Source organism: Triturus cristatus, chromosome 4_1 (assembly GCF_964204655.1).
Source record: "Triturus cristatus chromosome 4_1, aTriCri1.1, whole genome shotgun sequence".
Classification (NCBI taxonomy): domain Eukaryota; kingdom Metazoa; phylum Chordata; class Amphibia; order Caudata; family Salamandridae; genus Triturus; species Triturus cristatus.
The window spans coordinates 1,192,632,508-1,192,658,935 of NC_140585.1; the positions used below are offsets into that span (position 1 = coordinate 1,192,632,508).

The 26,428-nt window shown below is 47.8% G+C and overlaps 1 protein-coding gene across 2 annotated transcripts in view; it reads right to left on the minus strand.

Annotated features, from left to right (window-relative positions):
* HOOK2 (hook microtubule tethering protein 2) overlaps window positions 1-25,513 on the minus strand; it is a 289,087-nt gene extending 263,574 nt beyond the window's left edge. For both annotated transcript variants that reach the window (XM_085654470.1, XM_085654469.1), the window contains exon 1: window positions 25,325-25,513. In XM_085654470.1, the coding sequence (XP_085510596.1) occupies window positions 25,325-25,369 (45 nt within the window). In that variant the 5' untranslated portion in view covers window positions 25,370-25,513. The remainder of the gene's footprint in view (window positions 1-25,324) is intronic.
* Between the last annotated feature and the right edge of the window lie 915 nt (window positions 25,514-26,428).

The following is a 26,428-nucleotide window of genomic DNA, read 5'->3' on the forward strand; positions in this document are numbered from 1 at the left end:
TAGGCGGCAAAGAATTCTTGGGGAAAGCCATCCGGTCCCGGTGTCTTCCCCGCGGACGTGCGCCCGATTGCCTCCCCAATTTCTTCGAGGGAGATGGGGGCTTCCAGGCTCTCCAGTTCGTCCGGCCGAAGCCAGGCCAGGCAGGCGTTCCCAGACGCGAGCAGAGCGTCCAAAGAAAGGTCTGTTTCACGAGCTCGGTAGAGCTGAGAATAGAACTGGGCAAATGCTGCCGCCATCGCCACAGAGGAGGACTGGAGCACCCCCGAAGAGTCGGAATGATGCATGACGCCCTGGGGTAGGTGGCCAGGCGGTGCAACAGCGCGCCGTTCTTGTCACCCCAACCATACACCCTCGCCACCGAGGATTGCCAAAGAAGCTTGGCCGACTCGAGGGACCGCTGACGAATCTCCTGGCGAAGGAGCCGCAGCTGCCGGTCCACCGCCGGGTCGTCGTGCTCAGATAGAGACCGCTCCAGCCGCAACGCCCGGGCCTCGCAAGCAGTGAGCTGTAACAGCTGTGTCTGGCGGTGCCGCACCACATGCGCCCTAGCCGCCCCTCTGATGGTTGCCTTGCAGGCCTCCCAAAGGGTGCCCGCCGACGAAACCGAGCCCTCATTGGTGCAATAGTATTGAGTAAGCTCAGTGCCCACCGCCTTACGCAATGTCTTATCCTGGAGGAACCAGGCGCTAAACCTCCACACCGGCCTAGCCGCGTGAGGTGGGGGGCCCAGACCCAGGAGGACCGGCGAGTGATCCGAAATGCCCCTGGGGGGGATGCGGACATCCTGGACGCTTCCGCACTCGGCGGGGGGGACAAAAATCACATCAATACGGGCGTGAGAATGGTGAGCGGCCGAAGTGTGGGTGTACTGACGATCGTGAGGATGCCAGAGCCTCCAGGCGTCACAGAGGCCCTGGGCCTCGGCCCATCCCGCCCGGGAGTCCGAAATTGGTCCCGACGAATCCAGCTGTGGGGCCAAGACAGCATTAAAATCCCCCCCAAGCACAACAGCGCCCACCGGGAGAGATTCCAACAAAGAGGCTGCGTGGGATAAAGCCTGCGACAGTCCCGAGGGCGGCGCATAGAGCGAAAGGAAGCTGACCGGTCGACCATCCAGCGTACCGCAAACAGCAATCCCGGTTCCATGTGGAGCACGGGCCACCCGCTGAAGGACAAAGGGGAAGGAACGACGTAGCAGGACCGCCACCCCGCGGGAGCCACGGGAAAACCCAGAATGCCACACCCGGTCGTACCCATAACGCGCCAAGAAGGGGCATTTTTCCCCCGAGGAGATGGGTCTCCTGAAGGAGGAGCACGTCAGCCCCAACGCGTTGAGCATACTTAAGGACTGCAGTGCGCTTAAGCCTATCCAGCAGGCCGTTCACATTCCAGGACAGGATACGCAGCTGCGCCCTGGGGGCTACGTCAGCCATGGAAGCAACGGACGCAATGGACATGATTCGCCGCGGGATCAGAGCCACCCCAGGGGCGCCAGGAGGACATCATGCAGCGCAGGGAAGAGAGGAGGATCGCCCAGGCCCCATGGGGAGAGCAAAGGACAGACAAAAGGGAACCAGGGGTGCCAGGCTGAGAGCGGGCGCCAGCGGATCGTATGTGTGAGCCAGCGCGGATCTTTGCAGCAGCGCTCGCAGGAAACTGCTGTGCGACGCACCCAAGAAGAACCAGACCCAAACTAAAGGAAACATCCTCCCTAGGAGGAACATCCAACAAAACCCACCCCCCACCCTACACTTCGAGAACTGAAGCATCTGTCGCCCTAACTTCAACAACTACTACAAAAGCCCCAAGCGAAGCGCTCGGGTGTCAAGAGCGTGGTGGACCCCTCCAGAAGTACGGATACAAGTGTTCCGTCCTAGACTGCTACACATGAGCGGGAATCCGCTGAGTCCAGGTCCGTGGTGGAGGCCCCAGCAGCGGGACCAGGCCGTCAGATCTTTCGCCAAAACAGAGAACCAACCAAAGTCAAAGAGCCGGGCTGCGGGAGAGATCAGAAAGGTCCACAGGCGCGAGGAGGGGGGTCAGGGACGGGTCCGGCAGACCTGGCGACTGGCGCCGGAGGCCCCCAGCCGCCTGAGAGGATGTCCCGGAAGAGGCAGACGAGTCCCTTGGCCTTCTGCCCGATGTGCTGGTGGAGCGAGGCCCAGCAGCCAACCCCCCCGGGGCCGCCGGGACTGCGTGCGCCTCCTGCGGCGTGGGCGCCTGGTCGTATCTTGATCCGAAGGCCGCCGAGCCGGGGACACCCGCCCAGACTGGCGCAACAGTCGTTCCTCGGTGAGCCAAGTCCAGGCCGCCCGGGGAGTGTCAAAAAACAGGGTCTTACTCTGTAAGACAACGCGGAGGCGGGCTGGAAATTGAAGTTGGTAGCTGAGACCCAAGGAGCGCATCTTGTGTTTCACCTCTAGGTATGAGCGGCGTTGCTCCTGAGCCTCCCGGGTATAGTCAGGGAAAACCATGATGTTGTGGTTGTTGAAGGACAAGGGAGACTGCACCCGCGCCTCCTTCAGAATAGCGTCTCTGTCCCTGAAATGAAGGATCCGCAAGATGAAGGGGCGCGGGGGGGCCCCCACCGGAGGCTTGGCTGCCAACGACCGATGCTCTCTTTCCACTACGAACCAGGTGGACAAGCTGGCCGCCGGCATCCAGGACTTAAACCACTTCTCCAGGAAGTCGTCGGTGCGGCCAGATTCGACCCCCTCCGGAAAGCCCACCAGGCGGAGGTTGTTGCAGCGGGCCCGGTTTTCGGCATCCTCCGCCCGTCGGTGCAACTCCTTGGAATGGGTCGTGAGCTCCCGGACCTGGTCTTGGAGCTGCCGGATGTCGTCCTCCGCAGTCGGAATTCGGGACTCCGTCTCGGTGATGCGGGCCGTGGCATTGCGAAGATCTTGTCGTAGGAGCGCAACGTCCACCTTCACCTCCCCGACCATCCCTTCCAAGGACGCGCGGGAGGCGGTGATGGCCTGCAGTATGGCGGCAAGGTCCGCGCCAGGAGTCGGCGCCGTCTCCCCCCCCACGCCCGGGGGATCGGAGGTCGTGAAACGATCGATCTTGGTCTGGTGGGGCGCGGCTGTCGACTTGGCACCCCTGTCCTTGCCCATGACTGCCCTCGGGAAGTGCGCGCCGGCGCCCAGGCGCTGTGTGGCTCACCGCACCCAATGTCCAAGCAACCAGCCGGTGCGGGGCCGGGGTCGAGGGGGAGTGAGAGGCAAGAGTGTCGCCGTCCCCCCGTGGTCCAGTCCCACCGTTTTCTTCAGCACGGGACCCGTACCAGATCAAGCCCCCACAGCGGGCTCCCGGGCACACTCCACCGGCGCTCCCCGCCACATATGCCAACCGGACCCCTTCAGGGGGGGGGGGGGGGAAGGGAATAAGGCACCCTCTGCCCGCAGCGGCAGACTCCAACCGGCGGTGACGGGGGAGGGGAGTTCAATGACCTTCGTGTGGAGATGAGCCCCCCCCCCCCCCCGCCAACCGCCTATGCCAGTACCTGCTGTGGGCTCGCGGTCAGGGCCCTCCACGAGGTCGCCGCCTGGGCGCTGTCAGTGCCAGTTGTCAGCCGCCACGAGGGAAGGAGTCTGGAGCCAGGCCCGGCACGGCCCTACGGGGCCGCTCACACAGGTGCACACCTCTCTCCTCCGATCTGCAGCGTCGCGGGGTCTCCGCAGGTCTCGGGCCCTGCGGCGTCTTGCGGGCACAGCATGCACCCCTCGAAGCCGGTGGCAGGATTCCCCGGTTCCGGGCAGGACCGGGACCCTCTCCGCGGGTCCCGCAATGTACGGCCGGCCGCCGCCAGCCACACGGCCCGTGCCTCCCACAGGCGCCGCGGCCTCGCGTAGCCCCCAGCGCCGGCCACAGACCCAGCCAGCCGCGTCCCTCGCGGCCTCTCAGCAACAGGTGGCAGAACTCGGGCCCAGGAGCAGGAAAACGGCCAAAAGTGCCACCGCAGATAGGGACCTCCGGAGCGCTGCTAGGACGGCGGGACTTGGATAAAATCCGGATGCGAGGGGTCGAGCATCGGGAGCCTCAAATCAGTGCGGCCACCTTGAAGTGCGCCACCTAGCGCCCCCAAAAAGTAAAGTTTTTAAACATGAACTTAGAACCATTCCTGCACCAGGCCCTAAACTGCTGACAGTACCTAAAGAGAATCAGGAGGCAAGAAATTGTCATGTGAACCCTGTATGTGGCCCAGATTATTACACAGCAACGTTATACTATATTAACATAAAAGGTTTTTGTAGAACTGAAATTCTGAACTCGCGTATTTGAAAGTGCTTTCATACAAAAATATGGAGAAAACAGTTGTAGTGAAATAAAATATTAGCCTCAATCGTACAATTGGGGGGGGGGCGATTTATCTGGTTTCACTTTGCACAAATTAGCCACTAAATGGATATCTTTTTATGTTAAAGCTTTCTTTTTTCATCTCTGTGCTTTTTTTTCTGCAGCTTTTATATAGCGCAAACTCACCCACAAGCTATTGGAGCACTTTACATAAACACCAGTTACATTACACAAGGTCACTTTTTTTTTTAGGCACAGAGCAAATAAGAGATTTGTCCAGATTCACAGACTGCTGATCAGATGCCAAGGCTAGAACCAGATTTCCCAGCATTCCAAAGTCAGTGACTTTGGCTGTAACGCCGCATCCCGAGTAAAGCGAAGGTGGCAGGCAGAAGCCACATGAAAGCTTGCCTCATTTTGGGCTTGAGGTTCCAACAGGACCTTGAGCTGAGCCAGTCTCAGGCTTCAGGCTCGAGGTTTCAGTGGCTCCCTCACCTCCACTTGCCATTGTGCGTACTTACGGATCCAGGCTCCCATCAATTTTTTTTTATAATTCTAATTCAGTTCTACAGGGGCATAGCTTAGTGAATAATGTTAAAGGGTGTGAGATTTCCCAACAAGGTGTCCCTAACTAAAAATAGGGCAGATTGGGGCCAGTGGACGATGGTAATAGACGGAGTAGAGGTATTCGTTTTCAGTTACTTGGAAAAGTAAGGCTGGTCAGTGAAGGGCCTCAGTGAGATAGTCTGAGCTATAGTGTCCAATCTAGTCCAGTTCCTTCTCACAACAATGTAGTGCAAAAAGGCCAAGAACAGCAGGCTAGTATAAGCCAATACCTACAATAAACATAGCAGGCTTAGTGTGGGCAGTGAGAGCTGTCCTTTTAGTAGCCCATGCCCAGCAGCAGATCTCCTTTGGACCAAGAGAGGAATCGGGAGAAGGAGACTAGGTGAAAGGTTTAAAATAGTATAAATACTGGAGGACTCCTCCCTAGTAGTGTGTAATAAGAAAAGGTGCCTAAAACCCCAGGAAAGCAAAGCTTGAAACTACCTGGCTCGTAAAATCCTTGTACCCAGTGGCAATCTACTCAGCAAAGATTCAGGGATACCGGTTTCTTTCTTTTAATGGAAAATATAGAAATGGTATCCCAAATGCAGATATGTGAAGGTTATAGCCATGAATGTGTGCTGAAGGACACAGCAATTTGTTTTGTTCTACTGGGATATACAGTTGTCCATTGCTGGACTTAAAATGGTTATGTTTTGGGCTACCTTTCCCAATTATGCTCCTTTTATGCCATTTTAAGTGTTTGTGGATTTGGTAGGTTTAATCTAATATTTTCACAATTTATTTGTAGATTGATTATATGATGTCATTTTTCAGTATAACTTGAAAGCAATATGCTGCTGAAGGAGAAAACACTTGGATAACTGTAGGGCTTTCATCTGTATTGTGCATATCATGGAGACAGAAAGTGAGTCTAATGTGTACTGTTGTAGGATTCTGTGCGTTGTGGCTTGCCATGGATGCACTACTTATCTAGCAAACACTGAACCATCCGGATAGCTTTTGTCACATTGACTGCCCCATGAGTAGTCTCCTCACCCACTTTGCATCTGACAAAACACCACGAAGCAATGAATTGAAGGGAGATAACGATAGAAAGGATAGATGGAAGTCGGCTGAGGTAGGAAAAGGATAAGAGACACCAAGTTAGAGGCACCCAAACCCCATGCACAGCAGATATGAGGCCTTCCGGTAAAAGCAAAAGAAAAGTGGGGCAAATGTTACACAAGAACATCTGTAAAAAAGCTTTAACCCCCCCCCCAAGCCATCTTAATTAAACCTCAAATGCTAGATCCAACATTACATGTAATGCTCTGGGGCAGGTACATTAACCATCCGAACTACTTTAGGAGGATTGTAATTGTTGGTCTGGCCAGTATTTTCTTGCCGAGGTAGATGAAACAAAACAATAAAATCACGATCACAATCCAGTATTTTTCTCATTTGAAATATAAACATAAAGCAGCAACAACTAGAGGAAAATGTAAAGTAAAAGCTATTTTAGAGCGGTCTAGTCTATTTCTAAATAGCTTTTTATTGAAAGCAGAGGCAGAAGTGCTATATTAAAGGAAAAGGAATACAGTCTTACACAAACTGTTATTTAAATACCATCTCCTGGCCCTTCCATATCCTCAGAATACAAAGCAATGTCCAGTAATTTTCCAGATAGAAGGCTGCAAAACGTAATGTCCTGTAGGTCCCCAAAGATGGGGACACCAGCTGGAGGCTCCCAATCATGGGTAGAATCTATAATTAGATACATCCCCTGCAACCAACTGAAAGGTACCCAACACTGGGTGTGATCAAGGACCTTGATGCTGGCTGCTTCCTTTGTTCACATGCCAATCTGTAACAAGCATTTACAATGCAATGGTCTCGGCATTGTCAAAGTTAGAGCTATTGGTATTGCTCATGACATTGGCCTACTGCTCTCTCCTCTTAAAAGTCAGTGCTTGGAGATATGTTCCCAAAGTGGCAGCTTTGATTAAGGGCAGAAGTGGTAACACAAAGGCGGGAGGGATGGAGAGAGGGAGGGACAGAGGGAAGGACGGAGAGAGTGAGGGACGCAGAGAGGGAGGGAGGGAGAGCGGGATGGACAGAGAGGGAAAGAGAGAGGAAAGGCGGGAGGGAGGAAAGGACAGAGAGAGGGAGGAAGAGAGAAAGGGAGGGAGGAACAGAGAGAGGAAGGGGAGGAAAGAGGAAGGGAGGAGAGAGGGAAGGAGGGAGAGAGGAAAGGAAGGAGAGAGGGATGAAGAGAAGGAGGGACGGAGAAAGGCAGGGAGGGAGAGAGGGAGGGGCGGAAAGAGGGAGGGATGGAGAGAGGGAGGGATGGGGAGGGAGGAAGAAAGGGAGGGAGGTGGAGAGAGAGGGAGGAACGGAGTGAGGAAGGGAAGGAAAGCAGAAGGGAGCGTGAGAGGGAAGGAGGGAGGGAGCGAGAGACGAAGGGAGGGAGTGAGGAAAGGAGGTAGAGAGTGAGGGAGGGAAAGAAGAAGGGGCATAGAGAGGGAAGGAGGAATAGAGGAAGGAAGAGAGGGAGAGAGGGAGAGAGGAAGAGAGGGACGGAGGGACGGAGGGACGGAGGGAAGGAGGGAAGGAGGGAGGGACGGGGAGAGGGAGGGAAGGAGGGAGGGAGGGACGGAGAAAGGGAGGGAAGGAGGGAGGGATGAGGGAGGAACAGAGAGAGGGAGGAACAGAGAGAGGGAGGGACGGAGAGAGGAAGGGAGGGACGGAGAGAGGAAGGGAGGGAGGGAGAGAGGTACTGAGGGAGAGAGGGAGGGAGGAACAGTGAGGGGGGGAAGAAAAGAGGGAAGGAGAGAGGGAGGCACTGAGGCAGGGAGGAAAGGAGGTAGAGAGGGAGGGAGAGATGGAGGAAGGGAGGGAGGGACAGAGAAAAGGAGGGAGAGAGGGAGGGACAGAGAGAGGGAGGGACAGAGAGAGGGAGGGACCGAGAGACGGAGGGACCGAGAGACGGAGGGACCGAGAGACGGAGGGAGAGAGGAAGAGAGGGAGAGCGGGATGGACAGAGAGGCAGGGAGGGAAAGAGAGAGGAAAGGCGGGAGGGAGGAAGGGACAGAGAGAAAGGGAGGGAGGAACAGAGAGGGAGGAACAGAGAGGAAGGGAAGGAAAGAGGAAGGGAGGAGAGAGGGAAGGAGGGAGAGAGGAAAGGAAGGAGAGAGGGATGAAGAGAAGGAGGGACGGAGAAAGGCAGGGACGGAGAAAGGCAGGGAGGGAGAGAGGGAGGGGCGGAGAGAGGGAGGGGCGGAAAGAGGGAGGGATGGAAAGAGGGAGGGACGGGGGAGGAAGAAAGGGAGGGAGGGAGCGAGAGACAGAGGAAGGGAGGGAGTCAGGAAAGGAGGTAGAGAGTGAGGGAGGGAAAAAAGAAGGTGCACAGAGAGGGAAGGAGGGATAGAGGAAGGAAGAGAGGGAGAGAGGAAGAGAGGGAGAGAGGGAGAGAGGAAGATAGGGAGAGAGGAGGGGAGGGAGAGAGAGGAAAGGAGGGAGAGAGAGAGAAGGACGGTGAGAGGGAGGGACAATGGGAGGAATGGAGAGAGGAAAGGAGGGAGCGAGGGAGAGAGGAAGGGACGGTGAGAGGGAGGAAGAGAGGAAGGAAGGAAAGAGGAAGGGTGAGAGAGAAGGAGAGAGAGACAGGGATGGAGGGAGGGAGGAAAGGTGGTAAGGAGGGGGGGAGAAAGAAAGGGACAGAGAGAGGGAAGAAGGGAGAGAGTAAAGGAGAGAGGGAGAGAGGAAGAGGAAGAGAGGGTGAGAGGATGAGAGGAAGTGAGGGAGAGAGGATGAGAGGGAGGGAGAGAGGAAGGGACAGAGCGAGAGCAAGAAAAAGAAAGAAGGAGAAATAGCAATGAAGTGAGAGGGGAGGTAAAGAGAGAACAAGAGCTAAAGAGAGAGGAGAGAAAGCAGAAGGGAAAGGGAGCAGAGGAAGAGAGAGCCACACATCTAGAGCTGGAGCGAGACAATGTGAAAGAGAGAAAGAGTGACCGAAAGAGAGGGAGCACGAAAGCAAGCGGGAAACAGGAGAGTAAGAGAGATGAACAGCTAGAGAGGGAGGGAAGCGATTGAGAGAGGGGCGTAAACTCTGTGTACCTTGTGAGTGAGAGGGGCAAGTAGACGTCACCGGTAGCAGAGCTGACGCTGTCCTCCTAGGTCGGTACGCACTCACACAGGTCAGTGTAAGAGGCACAGCCTTGCAAGTGCTATGTTACGCAGTCTAACTAAATACGAAACAAAGCGCTATGTTACAGTCTAAATACAAAACAAAGCGCTATGCTACACAGTCGAACTAAACACAAAACAAAGCGCTCTGTTAATACAAAACAAAGCGCTATGTTACACAGTCTAACTAAATTCAAAACAAATTGTTTAAGCAAAACGAATCTGACATTAAAATCAACCGTCAAAAAGAAAAACGAATGATAATAGAAAAACGAATGATAAGAAAAGGTCCGATCCGAATTGCAGTTTAAGCTGGACCCCCCATGAAGCACCGACCTTTCACAGTCGCACTGACTGGGTGACGTGTTAGCATCCAAAGAAAATTATGAGTTGAGCCATCAAATGCACAGGAGGGTGGGGCAGGGGGTCATGTCTGGTGATGGTATGTGGGTGCCGCATAATTCACGGGGTCAAAAACTAATGCTGCTCCCTGGCTCACCACTGACGCCCACTGACCCAGCTGTGGAATTTAAAGAATCTTTAATTTTAGAAAGAAAGAGATCTCCGATGGAACGAGAAATAAACATTTGATTTTTTTTGTGAAGAAAAATAATTAAACGAACACTTTATCAATACCCCTACAGAGAGGCAAGTTATCAGAAGGGGGCGGAGGGGGCCATTGATGTTAAATCGACAATGGCAGCGCCTACTGTACCACCGGATCTTCACTGAGAGTCATAAACGTTAGATAGATGCCGGATGAAAGCGTGGCAGTGGTAAAAGGGCACCTGGGTGCAGCGCACAGCGCCGGTTCAAACACCCCTTCTGTTTCGTGCTCACCTCGACACCCCCAGACCCAGGCGTCGACTTTAAAGACGCGTTTCAAGTTCTGCGCTTCCAGCGCGAGAAGAAAGCGGTCTCCGGCGGCATCAGAACTGGGCACTTTTTTTGTTTTGAAGAAAAACATAAAAAAAACTCAATGGCATGGAGGCATAATTGGCAAAACAAGAGAAGGCAGGCTATCAGAAGGGGCCGGCGGGGTCCCTTCCACGTCCAACTGACAGTGGGGTGCGTTAACTCACCTTCAAACGGCCTCACATCCATCCCGGAGCCCTTCGCGCCTTGTTCCCTAACAAGGCCGCCATCAAAAGGAACAAGGAGAAACGGACTTCATGCAGATTTATGGGCAGGAGCAGTATTTGCAAACAAATCTATAAAACGCTATTCTTAAACATACACCGCTAGGGGGCATTCCATTTCTGAAGGTGTAAGCACAAATGGCATGTTCTACAACAAAAGGGGAAAAAACAAATGCGTCCGGACGCCGGGACACCACCGCCTTTCTCCGAGGCCAAGCAGAAATGCCTCGGAGAAACGCAGCCTCGGTTTCGGATTCGGGGGCGTGTTTCTTTTTCTCTCCTCTTGCCATTGGCTGGAGGAGAGAAAAACACGCCCTGCGAAAAGCAACGAAAAAACACACCCCCCGATCCGAAAAGGACGGGGCTTCAACGGAGTGACTGGACCTCTTCTCCAGTGGCTGGCCAGCATTTAAGAGGCCAGCCAATGGAGAACAGGAGAGAAGAGGGGCGGGTGCAAGCCCCTCTTCTCAAAGACATTAAATCTCCGGACTTCCGGTCTGCCGACCGGATGGTCCCGGGACCTAAAAAGGAAACGGAGAGGACGGACAGAGCGCAGAAACTTTTCAGACACTCCCCTCCAGTCACAGATCTGGGTTGAATCCATCATCATTCTTTAGCTCACTTCGCCACCTCAGTTCAGACTCAGCTATATGCAAATCAGTCTTGACCCTGTGCCTCATGGGAACAGTTCAGCCCGAACTGCCAAACCAGGTCTTCCCTGAACTGTAAACAGGCATCCTTGGACCGGTTTCTGGGTAACGCCCTTCATCAGCCAGGCTAGACTGTTCCCATGAGGCACAGGGTCAAGACTGATTTGCATATGGCTGAGTTCAAACTGGAATGGCATGGTGAGCAAAACAACGATGGATTTAGGCCCAGACCTCTGTCCTGGGGTGAATGTATGACATTGTTCTGCTGTCTGTCCATCAACTGTTCTTTTTGGAGCTGTAAAAAAGGAGCTACTGCCTTTGAAGGGTATGAACATCAACCTGCTTATCAACGAAACACAGTAAATCTGTGATGGGGAAGCACGGATACCGAACCTCACCAAGAAACAGAATACAACAAGGTGACTTCGGGTTGACTTGCGTGTGTGTACTAAGGAATCATAATGCAGTAACATAAGATTCTATAACCACAAACATGATATCTTTATATGACACTAACATGACCACTGCTGGCTTTGAGAAAAGCTCACAACAGAAAGAATATCAATAAGCCATGTCAGAATGACGTATAATATGGTTTTGATGTGTACATTCAAAGTCTAAGGTCCAAAACGCAAATGTGACTCCAGCAATCATGTGACCGATTTGCCAAAACATTCATTATTTGCAGCGCTTTAGAACACATTATGAAGTGCTATAAGAACTAACCACTGAAATGCTAAAGATATGTCATCAAGAGTAACTGTTGGGGTTTCTATTCTGAGAGTAGAAATGGGACAACCGTAAACACTGGCCCTGTGACCCATTGTCACACTGCCGAGACAGATGGGTGACAGTCTACTCAGAGCATCAAGGAAGCGGATGGTACAGTGCGGAGGTGCTCTGAAGTCCCGACCTGGTATGTGTCCGACATATCTCATATACACGATTGGACTCAGGAAAACCAATGCTGCAGAGGACAACACATAATTTAAGATCTGATGTTAAATGGAATTAAAAAGGTGGCAGGGTCTCTAAAAGGGGCATTGGCTAAGTGTCACAGGAATAGTTTACAAGAGGCATGGTCTATTTGATGAGAGGTGTGGCTTAATATACAAAACAATAAACTCCTGTTCCGTTTCAATTCTGAAAATCTGAGAATGAACAACCATTGCTAAGATTCGTGCAAGAGGTGTCGCAATCACTTCTGTTTTGTTTCCTACCACTTTCTTTACTGTCTCTCACTATGTTAGATGCATACTCTCTCGCTAAATCTTTCTGAAATCCTCAATCCACACATCAGTTTCCTCTTCATGCCATTTTGTCATCTCTTCTTTCGCACATACTTCTGTTAATTTCCTCACTTCACCCACATGGCACACAACCAACCGTCCAACCCAGCTTTCAGCACAGCATGTTATTTCCCTTCAGCGCTGCCAATATTTTGACAGCTGTGTACCACCTCACACTTTCCCATAAAAATTATAATTAGCACATACGTGACCATCACACTGTACGCTGTGCAGAAAGGCCAAGGATTGCTCGTGCATGAAGTCTAAACACCTTTATGACCTACTTGCAGACAGTGAGAAATATACACTACCTTCTGACCCCTCTCTAGAGAATTCACTTGTGCCCCATCTTAAACATTCACCTCCAACCGGAACTCATCCAGACGTCTGGATGCGGCTCAGTTAACTTAAAAAGCAACATTTGTCATGAAAACTACAGATGCACAACACATGGAGAAAACAAATACTTTTAGAGAATACAAGATGAAGTTAAAATGAAATGTAGACAGGGACGCATCACTATTAAGGATTACCTCAAGGCTTTGTATGGCCGTTGGGAATTTGTGCATTGTTTTTTGCTTGCCAAGGACATATTTTAGGACTCAATAGGGACCCATTTCAAACAGTTATTAATAACTGCCGCTTAGGAGACAGGCCCCAACTCGGCAGGATCCTACCCACTTAAAACCATGCTTATTAACACCCTATTGTGGAGTGAATGAGAGGCAGAGGTCCAATCAAAACATATACCATAGGCCCGCCCCGCACATCACACATCTCCGTAGGTCATTCTGCCACCTCAGGCCCAGTCTTCAAGGTGGGCGAGCCTCTGAAATATCGAGTCAGATGCCTAGCTCATCGAGGTCCTTTTGGACCTTCGAGCCCATGTGGCTTCTGCCTTTCATTTCATTCTAACTTCGGGTAACAAGAATTAAAGATAAGGCAGTGACCAAAGATATAAAATAGATGAGAGAAAGATATCCATCTGGTGCACAACGTGAATCCAGAGAATATGGGATTAATCCCGACTTCAGCAGATTGTGTAATATGATGCTAAATATTTTATTTCACGAGCGTCCCGTTTCCTCAGTATAACATATGAAAGTACCTTAAAATGTGCGAATACAGGAAATGGCTGTACAAAAACCTGTGTTTTGTTTAACATACTATAATGTTGATCCACTTATAAGAAAGGCCTAGGCCCACATATAGGGTGCACAGAACAACTGACTTGCCTAGATGCACTGTGAGGGGGTGGAGAAGGGCATGAATACTTCTAAGTTCATGTTTTAAAACTATCACCTTTAACACATACCTCTCAATGTAGTTATATAATCTGATGTATCCAGGTAAAACGCTTCAATATGTAGAAAAAAATGCACTCTTTTTGAAATTTGGAAGCAACTTTATCATATTTTTACATTATGCTTGTTGCATGATTTTCATGCTAAATATTTTCAAGGCACATCTTGTGCACAGTCTCAGAGTCATGACAGGCCCCTGGGAAGGTTCTGGCTCAGCTCTCCCCATTAGGTTGTTGGCTTGTCCACCTCTACCTACTCGGCAGCAAGAGTGAATCAATGCCTCCGTTGCTGCAGGCAACCGACACGACCTAAAGAGGCAGGCCATGACCCAACTATAAAATTATTAACGGGGTGCCCCACCCCATACAGCCCCCTGAAGCCACCTCCCTGCAGTTCCCTCGGAAAGGAGCTTGAGCCTTCCTCTCTTGAAATGAAAACGGAGGAAGCTATTATTCTGAGGAATTAATGACCGATTTAATTGCTTCCTGTTGCCAAGATAGTGGAGGAGAAGGTAATGACAGCATTCTACCTTCATCAATTCTAAATCTATCCTTACGCTGGTGCAAACAGGCTTTCACCCAGCCCACAATAGATTGAAGTACAAAATTAGCACAGCAGGATTCTCGATCAGGAAGCTGTGCCTACATTCATCCTCATCGACCTCACTGCAGCTTTTGACACGGCTCCCTGCAGTACTGATTTCCAAACTACATTGATCAATGTTCAAAGGCTGACTGTTTAGGGTAAGCAGATCTTGAGAACCAAAAACCGGGACATTTTGCAAAAATAGAAGGACTACAATTTCACATCAACGGAGCTGCGCAGAATGACAACTCTTATCAAATAAAAACAAAAGAAGCACTAAGAAAATGTGAGATAAGGAGAACCCCCAAGCCCTCTTGCAGAGTTCATGCTCGCAAGCTGCTCTTGCTCTCTATGCACAATATGGGGGCTGGCCTGATCAAATATGCCAGGGTTCCTTTGGGTTCCCAGTCTGGCCCCGACTGGATATTTTAGCCGATCAGAGCTAGGATGTCCTTCCATTCTTGGGCAGTAAAACTAGTTTTTGAAGTCCCCAGGGCTCCTCACACAGTCCTAACCTTTTCCATCTTTAAATGGCCACTCTATAGCCAGTCTCAATTGGACTTTCCTCTATGTATTATTCAGGAGACATTCAGCTAATTTTAAGACTAGACCAGAATCCCGAGGTGGCCTGGTTCAACCTCATTTTTCTCTCAATTCAGTAGTAGCTTTGATGAATAAAAACGACCTCAAACTGAATGACGATAAGACGAAGGTGGTGATATTGGTCAGGACTTGCACACTCTAGTCATCAGCTTGGTGGCAAGTGGCATTTGGTGGCTGTACTGTACGCTCATCCTCAGCAAAAAAATAAATTGTTTTTAAGTTTGATGACAAACTTATTGAGGCCAAAAGTTGTGGCTGCCTGCTTTTTTCATCTATTTAAAAAAAAAAAAGTCTTCTTTATCTTCCTGCTAAATACCCACACCAACATTATTCAGACCTTAGTTGGCTTTACTTGATTTAATGCCAACGCTCTCTATTTAGGTCCGCCTGCATCCACTACTCATTCATTGCAGCAACATTTTGAGAAGAATTAGGCCAAATTGTGTATTTTACATCATTGTTTCTAATTAAATTGAGTGAAAATCCTGAGATTATAAAAAGGCTTTGATTAAATATACCAAAACTTTCTTACTACAAGGAGTGTTTGTCCAAATATTTGCTCTATGCTCTTGAACATCACATTTACATGCTCTAAAAGAACGCAGGAATCCTTCTGTACGAGTAATTACACTAAAACCCATTTATTTAGGCAATTTATTTTTCTTTATTTAATTACTTTTATAGTGGTACTCATCCAACTATAGGTTGTCATAGCTTTATATCACTGCTATTCCGATACAATGAATCCTATACATGTTTAAGTCAATATACAGGCAATATTACATAGCACAAGGGTGACAAGGTGTAGCTGTGTCGTATCATCCATACTCGTAGGGAGTAAACTTTAAAAGCCCTTGTTCTGGAGAAACACAAGCTCAGTATTTAAAACTTGTGCAGAGTCTGCAAAACTCACAGGTTGGGGGTTGTCTGCAATAATACGTCTAAGGGAACCCTCATTAACAACCTTAGAATAATGAAAAATCGAGGGGGGGGGCTGGGAGTTCTTGCAGTTTGCATGCTACTTCTTGATGCAAGTCACTGTGCAGTATTACAAAGATTGCAACATATGACATGCAGGGAACACATGAACCTCTACAACAAAATCACTAACCCACTGAACCATTAAACTTAACACAAATCAGTGACCAGTATGTTACATGTTGTGGTTTGAAGGAGGCACATTAACTACTGTTTTATGATGAATTAAACCTATAAACACACTTGTTTAAAGACCTATTGGGAGAAGTGATGTAGTACTTCGCTTGTCTCCTCCACTGTTGTTCTCTGCTTAGGCCTCACATGTATTTCTGCCTCCATCTTGGATTAAAATGCACACATCTTTTTATTATCCTGTCACATTCAAAGGAAGGACAGTAAATCTTTCCCGTGTGTTGAACGTCAGGTCACAGCTGACGTCGACCGAAGCTGTCACACTGGATTGATGAATTAATTGCCATCTAGGTTTCTGTGCAGAGCTGTCTGTTTCCACTCCGCCCTCACATAGAGAGCTTTATAGTGTGCTCTATGTTTTTTTGGTTAAAACCCTGGCGAGCCTGGCCACAACAGATAAACATTGGATCTAGCTGCAGGAATGCAAACAAACCGCATATCATTGCTCCCTTTGCTCGACATTACACTCCTTGCTTAAGCATCAATATACCTTTCCTTTTTTAGAGGCATTGTTGCTAGCCTGTGGTTTTTTAATGACAAGGAGGATCCCCAAAGCCATTTATGGCGAGCTGCCACTGATCCATTGGGACAGTCCTTTCTTTCGTCAACATCTTTTAATGCACTATATTACCCCACGTTCTGTTTCCCTGTTGGGCGAGCCTGGAATAGGGAAATCTCACAAGGTAGTTGTGCTTCAATTTTCAAGGCAGACTCTCCAAAGAACTATCTTCCCACTGGAGCATATTCCTGGATACATTATAAGCAGCTCAGTAAGGCATTGAAAACCTCGCTATTCCAGCTCTAATGCGGTTCCTTCTCCCCAATTCTTTATCACTATATTTAGCACCCAGATGCCTTTGGCCACAAGCAGATCCCTAAAAAAAAAAACTTTAAAATAAATAAAAAGTAGTAAAAATAAGTTACAGTAATGTTAATAGGGGAGAAGAGTTGGCCTAACGGCAAGTGCGGTCAACCTCTAATCTGGGGAACCAGGTTCGAGTCTCTGCAAAGACGCGCAACATCCAGTGATTCTGGGCAAATCCCTTTATCTCCCCAAGCCTAACAAAAATGAATGTGTCCTCATGTAACGCAACTGGTGCTTGTGTAAAGCGCTTTGATAAGATAACTTTGGATTATAAAACCATTAAAAAAAAAAAAAAAAAAAAAAAAAAAAAGAGCTGCAGCTCACAACTGCATTTACAGGAGAGTTTTCACTTGTACTTGTATTCACCGTTCCTAAAAATGTTGCTGCCCATAGGCACTTGCTTTACCTGTTCCTGACGAACCATGCACAGTAAACTGAGTGAACTTTGAAGTAAAGTTTCCTGCAGGAATTCAACAAAATCAATTACACTGGTGTGGAGTTTTAAAAGAACTTCTTAAGTTGTAAGTTTGCCTGCAATTGTTCTAAACGGAAAACTATCACCAGTATGTGCTAGTTCTGATGCAACTGTAAAAGGGCTGCAGTGTCCAATAAAGGTAGTTTATTGTTATTTTAAAAAAAGATCAAAATAAATGATGGATTGCAAATCGAATAATCACTGGCGACTGAAATAAATGGAAAGATTGCGATTCATCATCATTTTTCTCAGTGGTAGATTCCCAGAGCACAACACTCAGGGATTTAAGTGGGCCGGGCGGGTCCTGCTGATGCTCAGCATTGGTAGTTCTAAAAAGCAGTTGCTGAATGAAACAGGTCCCTATCAGGCTCTCTATTTCTGCCATCAGCCTCGGGATGAAAATAAATGGTAACTCTGCAGCAGTCCCATTCTTAACTGCCTTATATGCAACTTCAAAGAGACTCCGTATTGTTTGTTCACAGTCTCATCATTTCAGAATGTATGTTTTTTCAATAATATATACAACAAAGCCATAGTTGTTGGTTGTTTATCTTATGCAACTAACAACGCCATTGACAAATCCAATAGTCCTGCCTTTCGTAGGCGAAATGTTACTTGTCAGGGCCAGTTGTAGGATTTTTGGGGCCCCTGGCGAAGGGGAATGTACGAGGCCCTTCTAATTTACATAAGTGGCACCTTCAGGGCTCTGGAAGCTGCTTTGTGCAGACTCCTCCTGGGCCGCAGGTCCCCTCTCTGCCACCTATAAGCCCCTCTTTCACAGCTCATATTGGGCTGAAGGTGTGAGAATAGTTTGGGGGCTGAGAGTTAAAACTGTGCATAAGTTAAAGTGCTGACAATGGGTGTACCACAGTGTCTCTCAATGGGCAGCCAGGCAGGGGGCCTTATTGCAGGACAAAATGTGTCTCCATGCAACTGGCACAAGATGAAGTATCCCCCTCCCCTAGGACTCCCCACACCATCCCTGAGAGGCCCAGGGAGAGAGGGGGGGGGCTCCTGTAAGCCCAATTGCAAACAGATACCTTTCTTCAATGGGATCTGCAGCGGCACAAGAGGTTTGGTGGTGTGTTGCACTGGTGCGGGTCCCTGGGCAGCTGCACATATTGAATGCGGCCCTGTTACCTGTTATATATCTGAATGCAGACAGAAGCAGCTAAATACCGGTCAGGCGGCACACTATGCTAAGCACAGATTTTAACCTTACTGTGCTTAACCCAGGCCCTTAATTACATCGGCCACGCCCCTGTGAGAGAAACCCCCCCCCTACAGTTTTTTCTTCCCCCTTAAAACCCTGACAACACTAGACTATTAAATAGAGGGAATTTCTAATACACAGATTGTAACTTAGAGTCTCCCCTTAGCCAATTTGATCAACGTGATTCTGCACTGCTGCATGCAAAGTAATGGTTTGCCTGCTGTCTAACGTGCAGGTTGCATTACATAATACACAGTTGGCGATTGTTATTTAAAGTCAGTACTCTACATGATACTGTGGAACCGGAGCATGAGTGCACACATTAGTTAACTAATGAAGAATCTTCCAAAGAGCCAATTAAAACATTTTAACTTAAGTTTATATTGTAATATTTTTGGTTCTAAAAAAGTAATTTATTCATCCTAATTTATCGTGAAACTATGTTTTTATTCTAAAACAAATTCAGGACTGAATTGCAGAACATCAAACTTCGAGCTGTCTTTAAACCCAGAAGTAAGTGTTCCCATGACCAGAAAAATTATAACGGAAGCCTTCTTTATGTTTAACGAAATTAAGTTTGCTTTTCATACCGGATTGCACCAACAACATGAAGCCGAAGGATGATTTGTATAATAGGAGATATTGGAAGATCACTGTCTAGTTTCAGATCATTCTCAATCTTCATTTTCAAAGACTGGGGTACTACCTGCTAGGATTCCAACCTGCTATTTGGATAAAGGGTGCGTGCTGAACTGAGGGGGGAAAGGGCACAGACTTCAATGAAGTCCAATGCAATCCATAAATGACTGCGATAAACTTAACTGAAAGCTACAGAATTATCTATAAAGTATTTAATAAACTAGAATTATAGATTTTTTGGCTAGTATTCAACGTATATTACATGTTCTTTTGGCAATGGCCATACGCCCGATATGCTCATGGGGAATGTTACTTTTACAACAATCCAAAATTCCAACTGTTGTGGAAGATTTATAAAACCCGTTTTCGTTAGAGGGATTACAGAGCTATGTCGTAAAGTCTAAATTTCACTGAGTCTTGACAAGTACCCAAGAGAGAGAGGTATTGGCAGGGGCGTAGGAGACACTAAAATTCTGGGGGGGACAGGGACAACCTTGCGGACTTTCCAGTGACCCTATACAAATCACCGCCCGTTAAATACAATCGCATACTTTCGAAGTGAAATATTGAGAAAAGCAGGCATGTAGTCACAGTTTGCATGTATGCTTTATTGTTATTTACATTCATATATTAATGGGACCAAATGTTTTAAAAAAACATGTATATGAATCTTGCATCTTCATGCACAAAGCAAACAAATGCCGCTGACTTAGGGTGGGGGCGTCGTGTTCGCAAGTGCATTGTGGTTTGAAAAGTACCTGCTGCTGCATTCCTGGTCTCCAGCAATTTTCAGGCAGCAATAAAAATGTGAAGATAACTTTGGTGATTAATGTTCTTTATTGAGAGAGATCGAAGGTTTGTCTAGTGGAAGTTTTAACTCATGGTAAGGTAGCCACAGTGGGGTACTATGCCTGCTGCAAAGAACGTGTACCACGCAGATCACAAAATGCATATCACGTAAATAGGTCATTGAGTTACTGCTTTTGTCCGAGAGATTCTTTTGGTATTTGCAGTTTATAAGTTAAAATCCTAACATTGAACAGTGAGCTATTAACCGTCATCAAAGAGCTGCATGAACACCTCAAGGTATAGATTCGAACGTTATGATTTTTCCCCAGTCTTTCCCTATCCTAATGTTGGAAAATGGGTTCATTAGGAAATAAATCAATTCTGATTATTAAAGCGAACGCCCCCAACCATGGTGTTATGTTTTAAATTCTGAGTTTGTGTTTCTCTAGTGTTGCAAAGCCACCCGGTGCCCTGGGCACTCCCCAAATTTTTGCTGACTGGTACTGGTGGTACCTGACTGACTGACCCTGGCCTGTGCCTAAACAGCCAGTGCTACTCTGAAAGAGACACAAACATACAGTGAAAACACATACATACACTAGGATGCACTATGGGTTAGGGTACCCCTATGATTGGCATGACTTCTCCTGTAAGGCCCTAGTACATAATAGGGCAGGGAGATTAGAACTACCTTTAAGTCCCTAGAACATAATAGGGCATGGCAGTTTAGAGGCCAGCAGCCCTTTCTGCGCTTGCATGTGTGCACTGCTGAAGCCTGAGGTCAGTTTAAAAGTAGCCCTGTGTTATAGGGCTGCTTTTAAAATGCAAATTGTGCCCAAACTCGACTTTTGGGTTTGGGGAACTTACAAATTGATCAACTACAATGTTGGGGCAAAATTAAGTTAAGTGAAAAAATGTTTTCCACTGAACTATAGCTGTATCATATTTGCCACATAATACATCATCTGCTGCATAATCTAACGATTTCCACCAAAACAATTTTGTAGGTCAAACGGATCACAAATTACTAAAAGAAATGTAACTTATGTTGCTATGAAGTGTAGGGGCCTTTGCAAAGGTTAGTAAAGAAAACAATTGGTCCCATACACTCCTAATTACACTCAAATGTATACCTGTAGGAGAGTGTAGTATGCAATCAATTCATACAACCGAAAATATATAATGTAAAGGCACATTCAACAGGGAAAATCTCATAGATAAGAGGCCAACCAAAGTCAAGGTTGTACCTTCGGAGACACCGACGTATGCGGCACGTCTCCAACTTGTTCTAAATTAGGAATTGAACGTCCCACCGGAACCAATGGCAGCATATGATTAGAAGGTCTCACACCGCTCCATTTCAGCGGTACCTCGCGGTGATTTCTCCCCCACCCTGAAGTAATTTCAGGATATTTTGACAGAGTACAGTCTGGAATGTAATTTCATCACACCACAGCCATGTTCGGGTTCCCTTTCCTTTGTCCTGAGGAAGACCCGCAGCAGAGGAGTCTACTTACCCTTTTGCGTCAGGGTCGAAACGTCGACATTTTCCCAGAGAGCCTACACCCAACAGCTACTGCCCTCGTACTCCCAACCACAGATGAAGTTTCACTGCGCCTCCAATTGAGAAACATTTACCAAAAATTAATATTGCGATTGAGCTTATGGGTAGGCCCAGTACGGTAGGGTTACCGGCCTTGTCAGGAATTAAAGCCGGATCCCTTCTGCTTTAGTGTTTTGAACTGTTCTTTTTTAAATGCCTTTTGATGATCTTCATCTTTCTTCTCTACCCCACACATGAGCACCTACTTTCACTTCTTTCTCCTTCCTTGGAAATAACCGCGCTAATATCACGTGCTGCATACTATGCCTTTGTGTATGTTTTTCATTTTATGAATATGACTCAGTGGGAAATAAATTGATAATTGCAATTTAATTGACTTTGGTTGGCCTCTTATCTATGAGATTTTCCCTGTTGATTGTGCCTTTACATTATATATTTTCGGCTGTATGAATTGATTGCATACTACACTCTCCTACAGGTATTCATTTGAGTGTAATTAGGAGTGTCTGGGACCAATTGTTTTCTTTACTGATCGATACCCAGGTCCTTTGACACTATACTGGGTTACTCCATTTATTATAATGGTTACCTTTGCAAAGGTTGACTGGTCACCTTTCCCAGTGGTGCATTTGTATGTTACACAGGTACTAAGCAGGCGAAGGCTTTGCAGAGGCTGTTAATATGTATAAATATGTCAAAATAATAAAGTATCATAAAATGTACCTCATTACGCTGCAGCCTTTTTATTGTTGCATAATTTAATCAACACTGCGACATAATTTTGGCCTCCATTGCTGCATAACTCCAGTGGCCCGAAAGCAGGTTGTACATGTTAAAAGTGTTTGTGCATGAAGCAGAGACCAAGAAGTTTGCAAACTTAGGGGCTGATTACAATGGCAGGAGGACTTCAGTCCATCCGCCATCGAATCAGGGAATGGGACCTCTGGCCTTCAAGGTGGCGGCCCCAGGATAGGCATTACAATGCGACTGCCACTACTGCGTTCGCAGTGCCTATATTTTACATTGCAGCAGGTGCTGCTGGCTGCATCATCCGCCGCAATGTAAAAAAAGGACATGTTACATATATCACTGCACTACGTGGCAGGCACAATGGGGTGCCTGCCACATGCTGCAGTAATATGTAGGGTCCCATGTCTGGGGGACGGGGGTAAAGGGGCCTGCTACGGGCCCCCAATGTCCCTTACTGCCAGCTTTTCCATGGCGGGGGAACCACCATGGATAGGCTGGCGGGTAAGGGACATCTTAATCCCTACTGCGGTGCCTGGTAGGCACCACCAGCATTGTAGGAATCACAAGCCCCTCCGCCGCACCGGCGGGCTCAAGGAGCCAGTCAGGTGCGTGGTGGCTGGTCTTTCCAACCGCCAGGGAACCACCCGCCATTGTAATATGGCGGGCTGTGATGCAGTCACCAATGGCGGTGGGACCACCACCGACGGGGCGACGTAGCGGTCCCACCGCCATTATAATCACCCCCTAAGTTTGGTGTGCATGCAAATCCTACATTGCCAACCCCTGGCAAGTTGCACTAGTAGTGCTGGAAAAGGGCCAATGGAGGTACCAATGGGTGAGGTGGACTGGCCTCAAGGGTCTTGTGACCTCAGTGACAGATTCACTGTTGAACTAGGGTGTGCTTCTTCGTATGCCTACCCGTAAGACTGGAAGTAAACTGCAGTATGGATTGTGGTGGACAGGCCTTCAAGGTTAAGTCACACTTGCCACCATTAGGGTCCACCTGCGGGTGCTAAGACACCTGGGTTTCTAAGGTCTATCGGGCCATCTAAGGTGTAGCATCGGAATAAGCTCCGTCAGGAGTGTGGTCTGGTGGACTAGTCATGAAGGCTGAACATGGTTGTCCAGTTCCAAATTCAACAGCTCTGGCCAGAGAGCCACATCCTCTCCCACACTGAACACCATACTGCCCCACTGAGAGAAACTCGTACTGCCTTCAGCTACAACTCAATTGTGCTGCGACTAAATTCAAATTATGCACTAGACAACAGTAAAATGCTACCTGAAAAAAAAATGAATAACACCCTGGAAAAAGCAAACACTCATAGGGAATGCAAGAATAAGCAAAGCATGTGAACTGTAATCAGTAACAACATGGTTACCTTAACGGTTTTAAACTAATTTATTCAGAAATCAGTAAGTGATTTTGCCTGAAAAGTTCAGGACATGGCTACAGGACCAGGAAGGGACCCGTTTCAATGTCCATTGCTTATATCCTTATAAAATGTAAGCACTTTGGTTTGAAAAAGACCACATCCCCGAACACAGAGCCGAATTTTATAAGCTAAAATAATTAAAACAGTTGAAAACGATCATATTAAACGTTTCCACTCTACCCATCAACCAGGTATTGCAGTCCCTTTAAGAATTATACACTTCCCCACCCTGGGAAAACAATTTTGTTCAAAGAAAGAAGATAAAAAGAAAGTAGCGCTTTCACTGCAAACTCTGTAAAGTGGCGCTGTGTGTGAGTGTAAATAATAATCTGGCCTGTCTACTGACTACTCTGTATTGCTTTATTTAGGTATTTAAGTATTTTTTCTCTCCGTCCCGAGGTTTTTCTTTTCAATAGAAAACGGTTAGAAAATGAGGACATTTCCATCCAAAGTTCCGCCTTTTTGGATCAATTTCACAGGGGAACAAATAAAGAAAAGGAGAGGCGAGAGAGAGGACCTTAAGAGCTGCCTCTTGAAATCAGCACGTAAGCAGGAGTGAGACAGAGACAGAAAGAGGTGGAGGACTAAAGAGAGAAAGAGGGGAGGAGGGCAGCTGCCAGAGGCAGATCAGGAGTACTGGAGACGGTCCTTGTCATGAAGGTAAAGAGACAACGTTTTTTTCCCTTCTCTGCCCTTCCCAGAACGGCTGAGCCTTACTGCAGCATAACAAAAGGCAGAGCGCGGGTGGCCTCTGACTCCAGGCAGGTCCAGTGCAGGGCCATTAGGTAGCGCCTTCGCGCGCTAATGGCCCTGCGAATTACAGAAGGGAGAGGGGAAATTCTTTTGTCCCCTCGACCCACCCCCACCCTTGTCCCCCGTGTCCCCCCACTCCAAAATCTGAGGGGGGCAATATCCCCTGCGTCCCCCACACTTTCTACGCCCATGTGCTAATCTCCCTCTCAGGAGGGATAAGGGAAATGTGTTTGTCCCCTCGTCCCCCCCACCCTTGTCCCCTGCGTCCCCCCCACTCCAAAATCTGGGGGGGATATGTCCCCCGCGTCCCCCACAGTTCCTACGCCCATGGGTATTGGGCTCACGCGTTTGTCACTTGGCACCATGTCGTAAATGGCACCTCCAACCAATCCTTAAATTAGAGGCAATAGCTGCTTCACTTTTTCCCTTTCAGAAGTATAGATTTACATATCCAGCATGCTAAGCGTTGCTGGCAAACAAACCAGCATTGGTTGAAGAGGTCACATATTGGTACCATTTGAACTAGGCTCCTTAAAAAGGTGCCCTTTTGGAGGTTGTGATATCTTCTTGTAACAAAGATACACAAGAGGAATATTGTATACGCCATTCCAGCCGCCACCCACCATAACAGCTCAATAGAGAAGTCTAGCACTATGCACGTAACTGTCATGTCGGACACCTTCACCCAGCAGAGTACTTGAGCCAAGAGCACTTCGCATTCTGGGACGTCTGGTTTTATTTGTGCTGTAGTTTGCTGAAAAGCAACTGGATGAAGGAATCCTAAGTCACGTTGAGCCTTTTGGAGTGGCTGGTCTTGTAGACATTCCCGTCAATAGGCAATAGAGAATTCACTCAATACACAAAGTGGTCTTGGCTCACTTTAAACGAAACAACGTGCCAGAAATCAGCGTTTTTAAGACGGAATGCCTAATTTACGAGTAAGTTAAAACTGCTCTTTCAACTCCCGGGTTCAGAGGGGCAGTTATACTTTACTCCGTAAACATACAGGTGCCCCTGTGCTCCTCCCAGATGCACAGGTATCCCTACAAGTACCTCTCAGCACTCACCCAGGTCAGCAGGTACCCACAAAGCTCGTTCTTGTCCAGACTCATGACTGCACCGAGGGGCTCTGTCTGTCCCAGGTCGAAAAAACGCGCTACGATGAAAGCCTACTCAACCTGCCGGCTGCCCCTCTGCACTTTCCGTACTGCCAGCTGTAAACCACCGAGTTGCAGATTCTACGGACAGAGCGGCGCGAGTCAGGTTTATCCGCGAGGACCGCAGGCAGGTGTCTTTTTACGTGCCGGACCCGGCGCAGCACAACAAACTAGCGCTATAACAGTAATTAATGAACATAGAAGAAGGACTTACGGCAGTCATCTTGCATTGGGATTGTATAATCAGCTGTTCAGAGAAAGTCCCGCCCTCAGAGACTGTGGCTGAAATATACGTAGCCGCACTCTTGCATTTCTTTCTAAGAAGGTGGTGGTTTCTGTTCAGGCTGTCATGTTGATTTGAATTAAACGTTTTAATCTTACAGCAAAGTTCCATCCTTTTCACACCTCCCTCGCACAATCTTGGCGGTCCTGTTATATTATTTGCAATCAATTTGATTGGTACTGGGCATGTGTGGTATTGTGCAGGGGCGTAGGAGACACTAAAATTCTGGGGGGGACAGGGACAACCTTGTGCACTTTCCAGTGACCCTATACAAATCACCGCCCGTTAAACACATACAATTGCATACTTTCGAAGTGAAATTTTGAGAAAAGCAGGCATGTAGTCACAGTTTGCATGTATGCTTTATTGTTATTTACATTCATATAGTAATGAGACCAAATGTTTAAAAAAAACATATATATGAATCTTGCATCTTAATGCACAAAGCAAACAAAGGCCGCTGACTTAGGGTGGGGGCGTCGTGTTTGCAAGTGCATTATGGTTTGAAAAGTACCTGCTGCTGCATTTCTGGTCTCCAGCAATTTTCAGGCAACAATAAAAATGTGAAGATAACTTTGGTGATTAATGTTCTTTTTTTGAGAGAGATCGAAGGCTTGTCTAGTGAAAGTTTTAATTCAAAAGGTCAGTGAGTTACTCCTTTTGTCTGAGATATTCTTTTGGTATTTTAAGTTTATAAGTTAAAATCCTAACATTGAACAGTGAGCTATTAA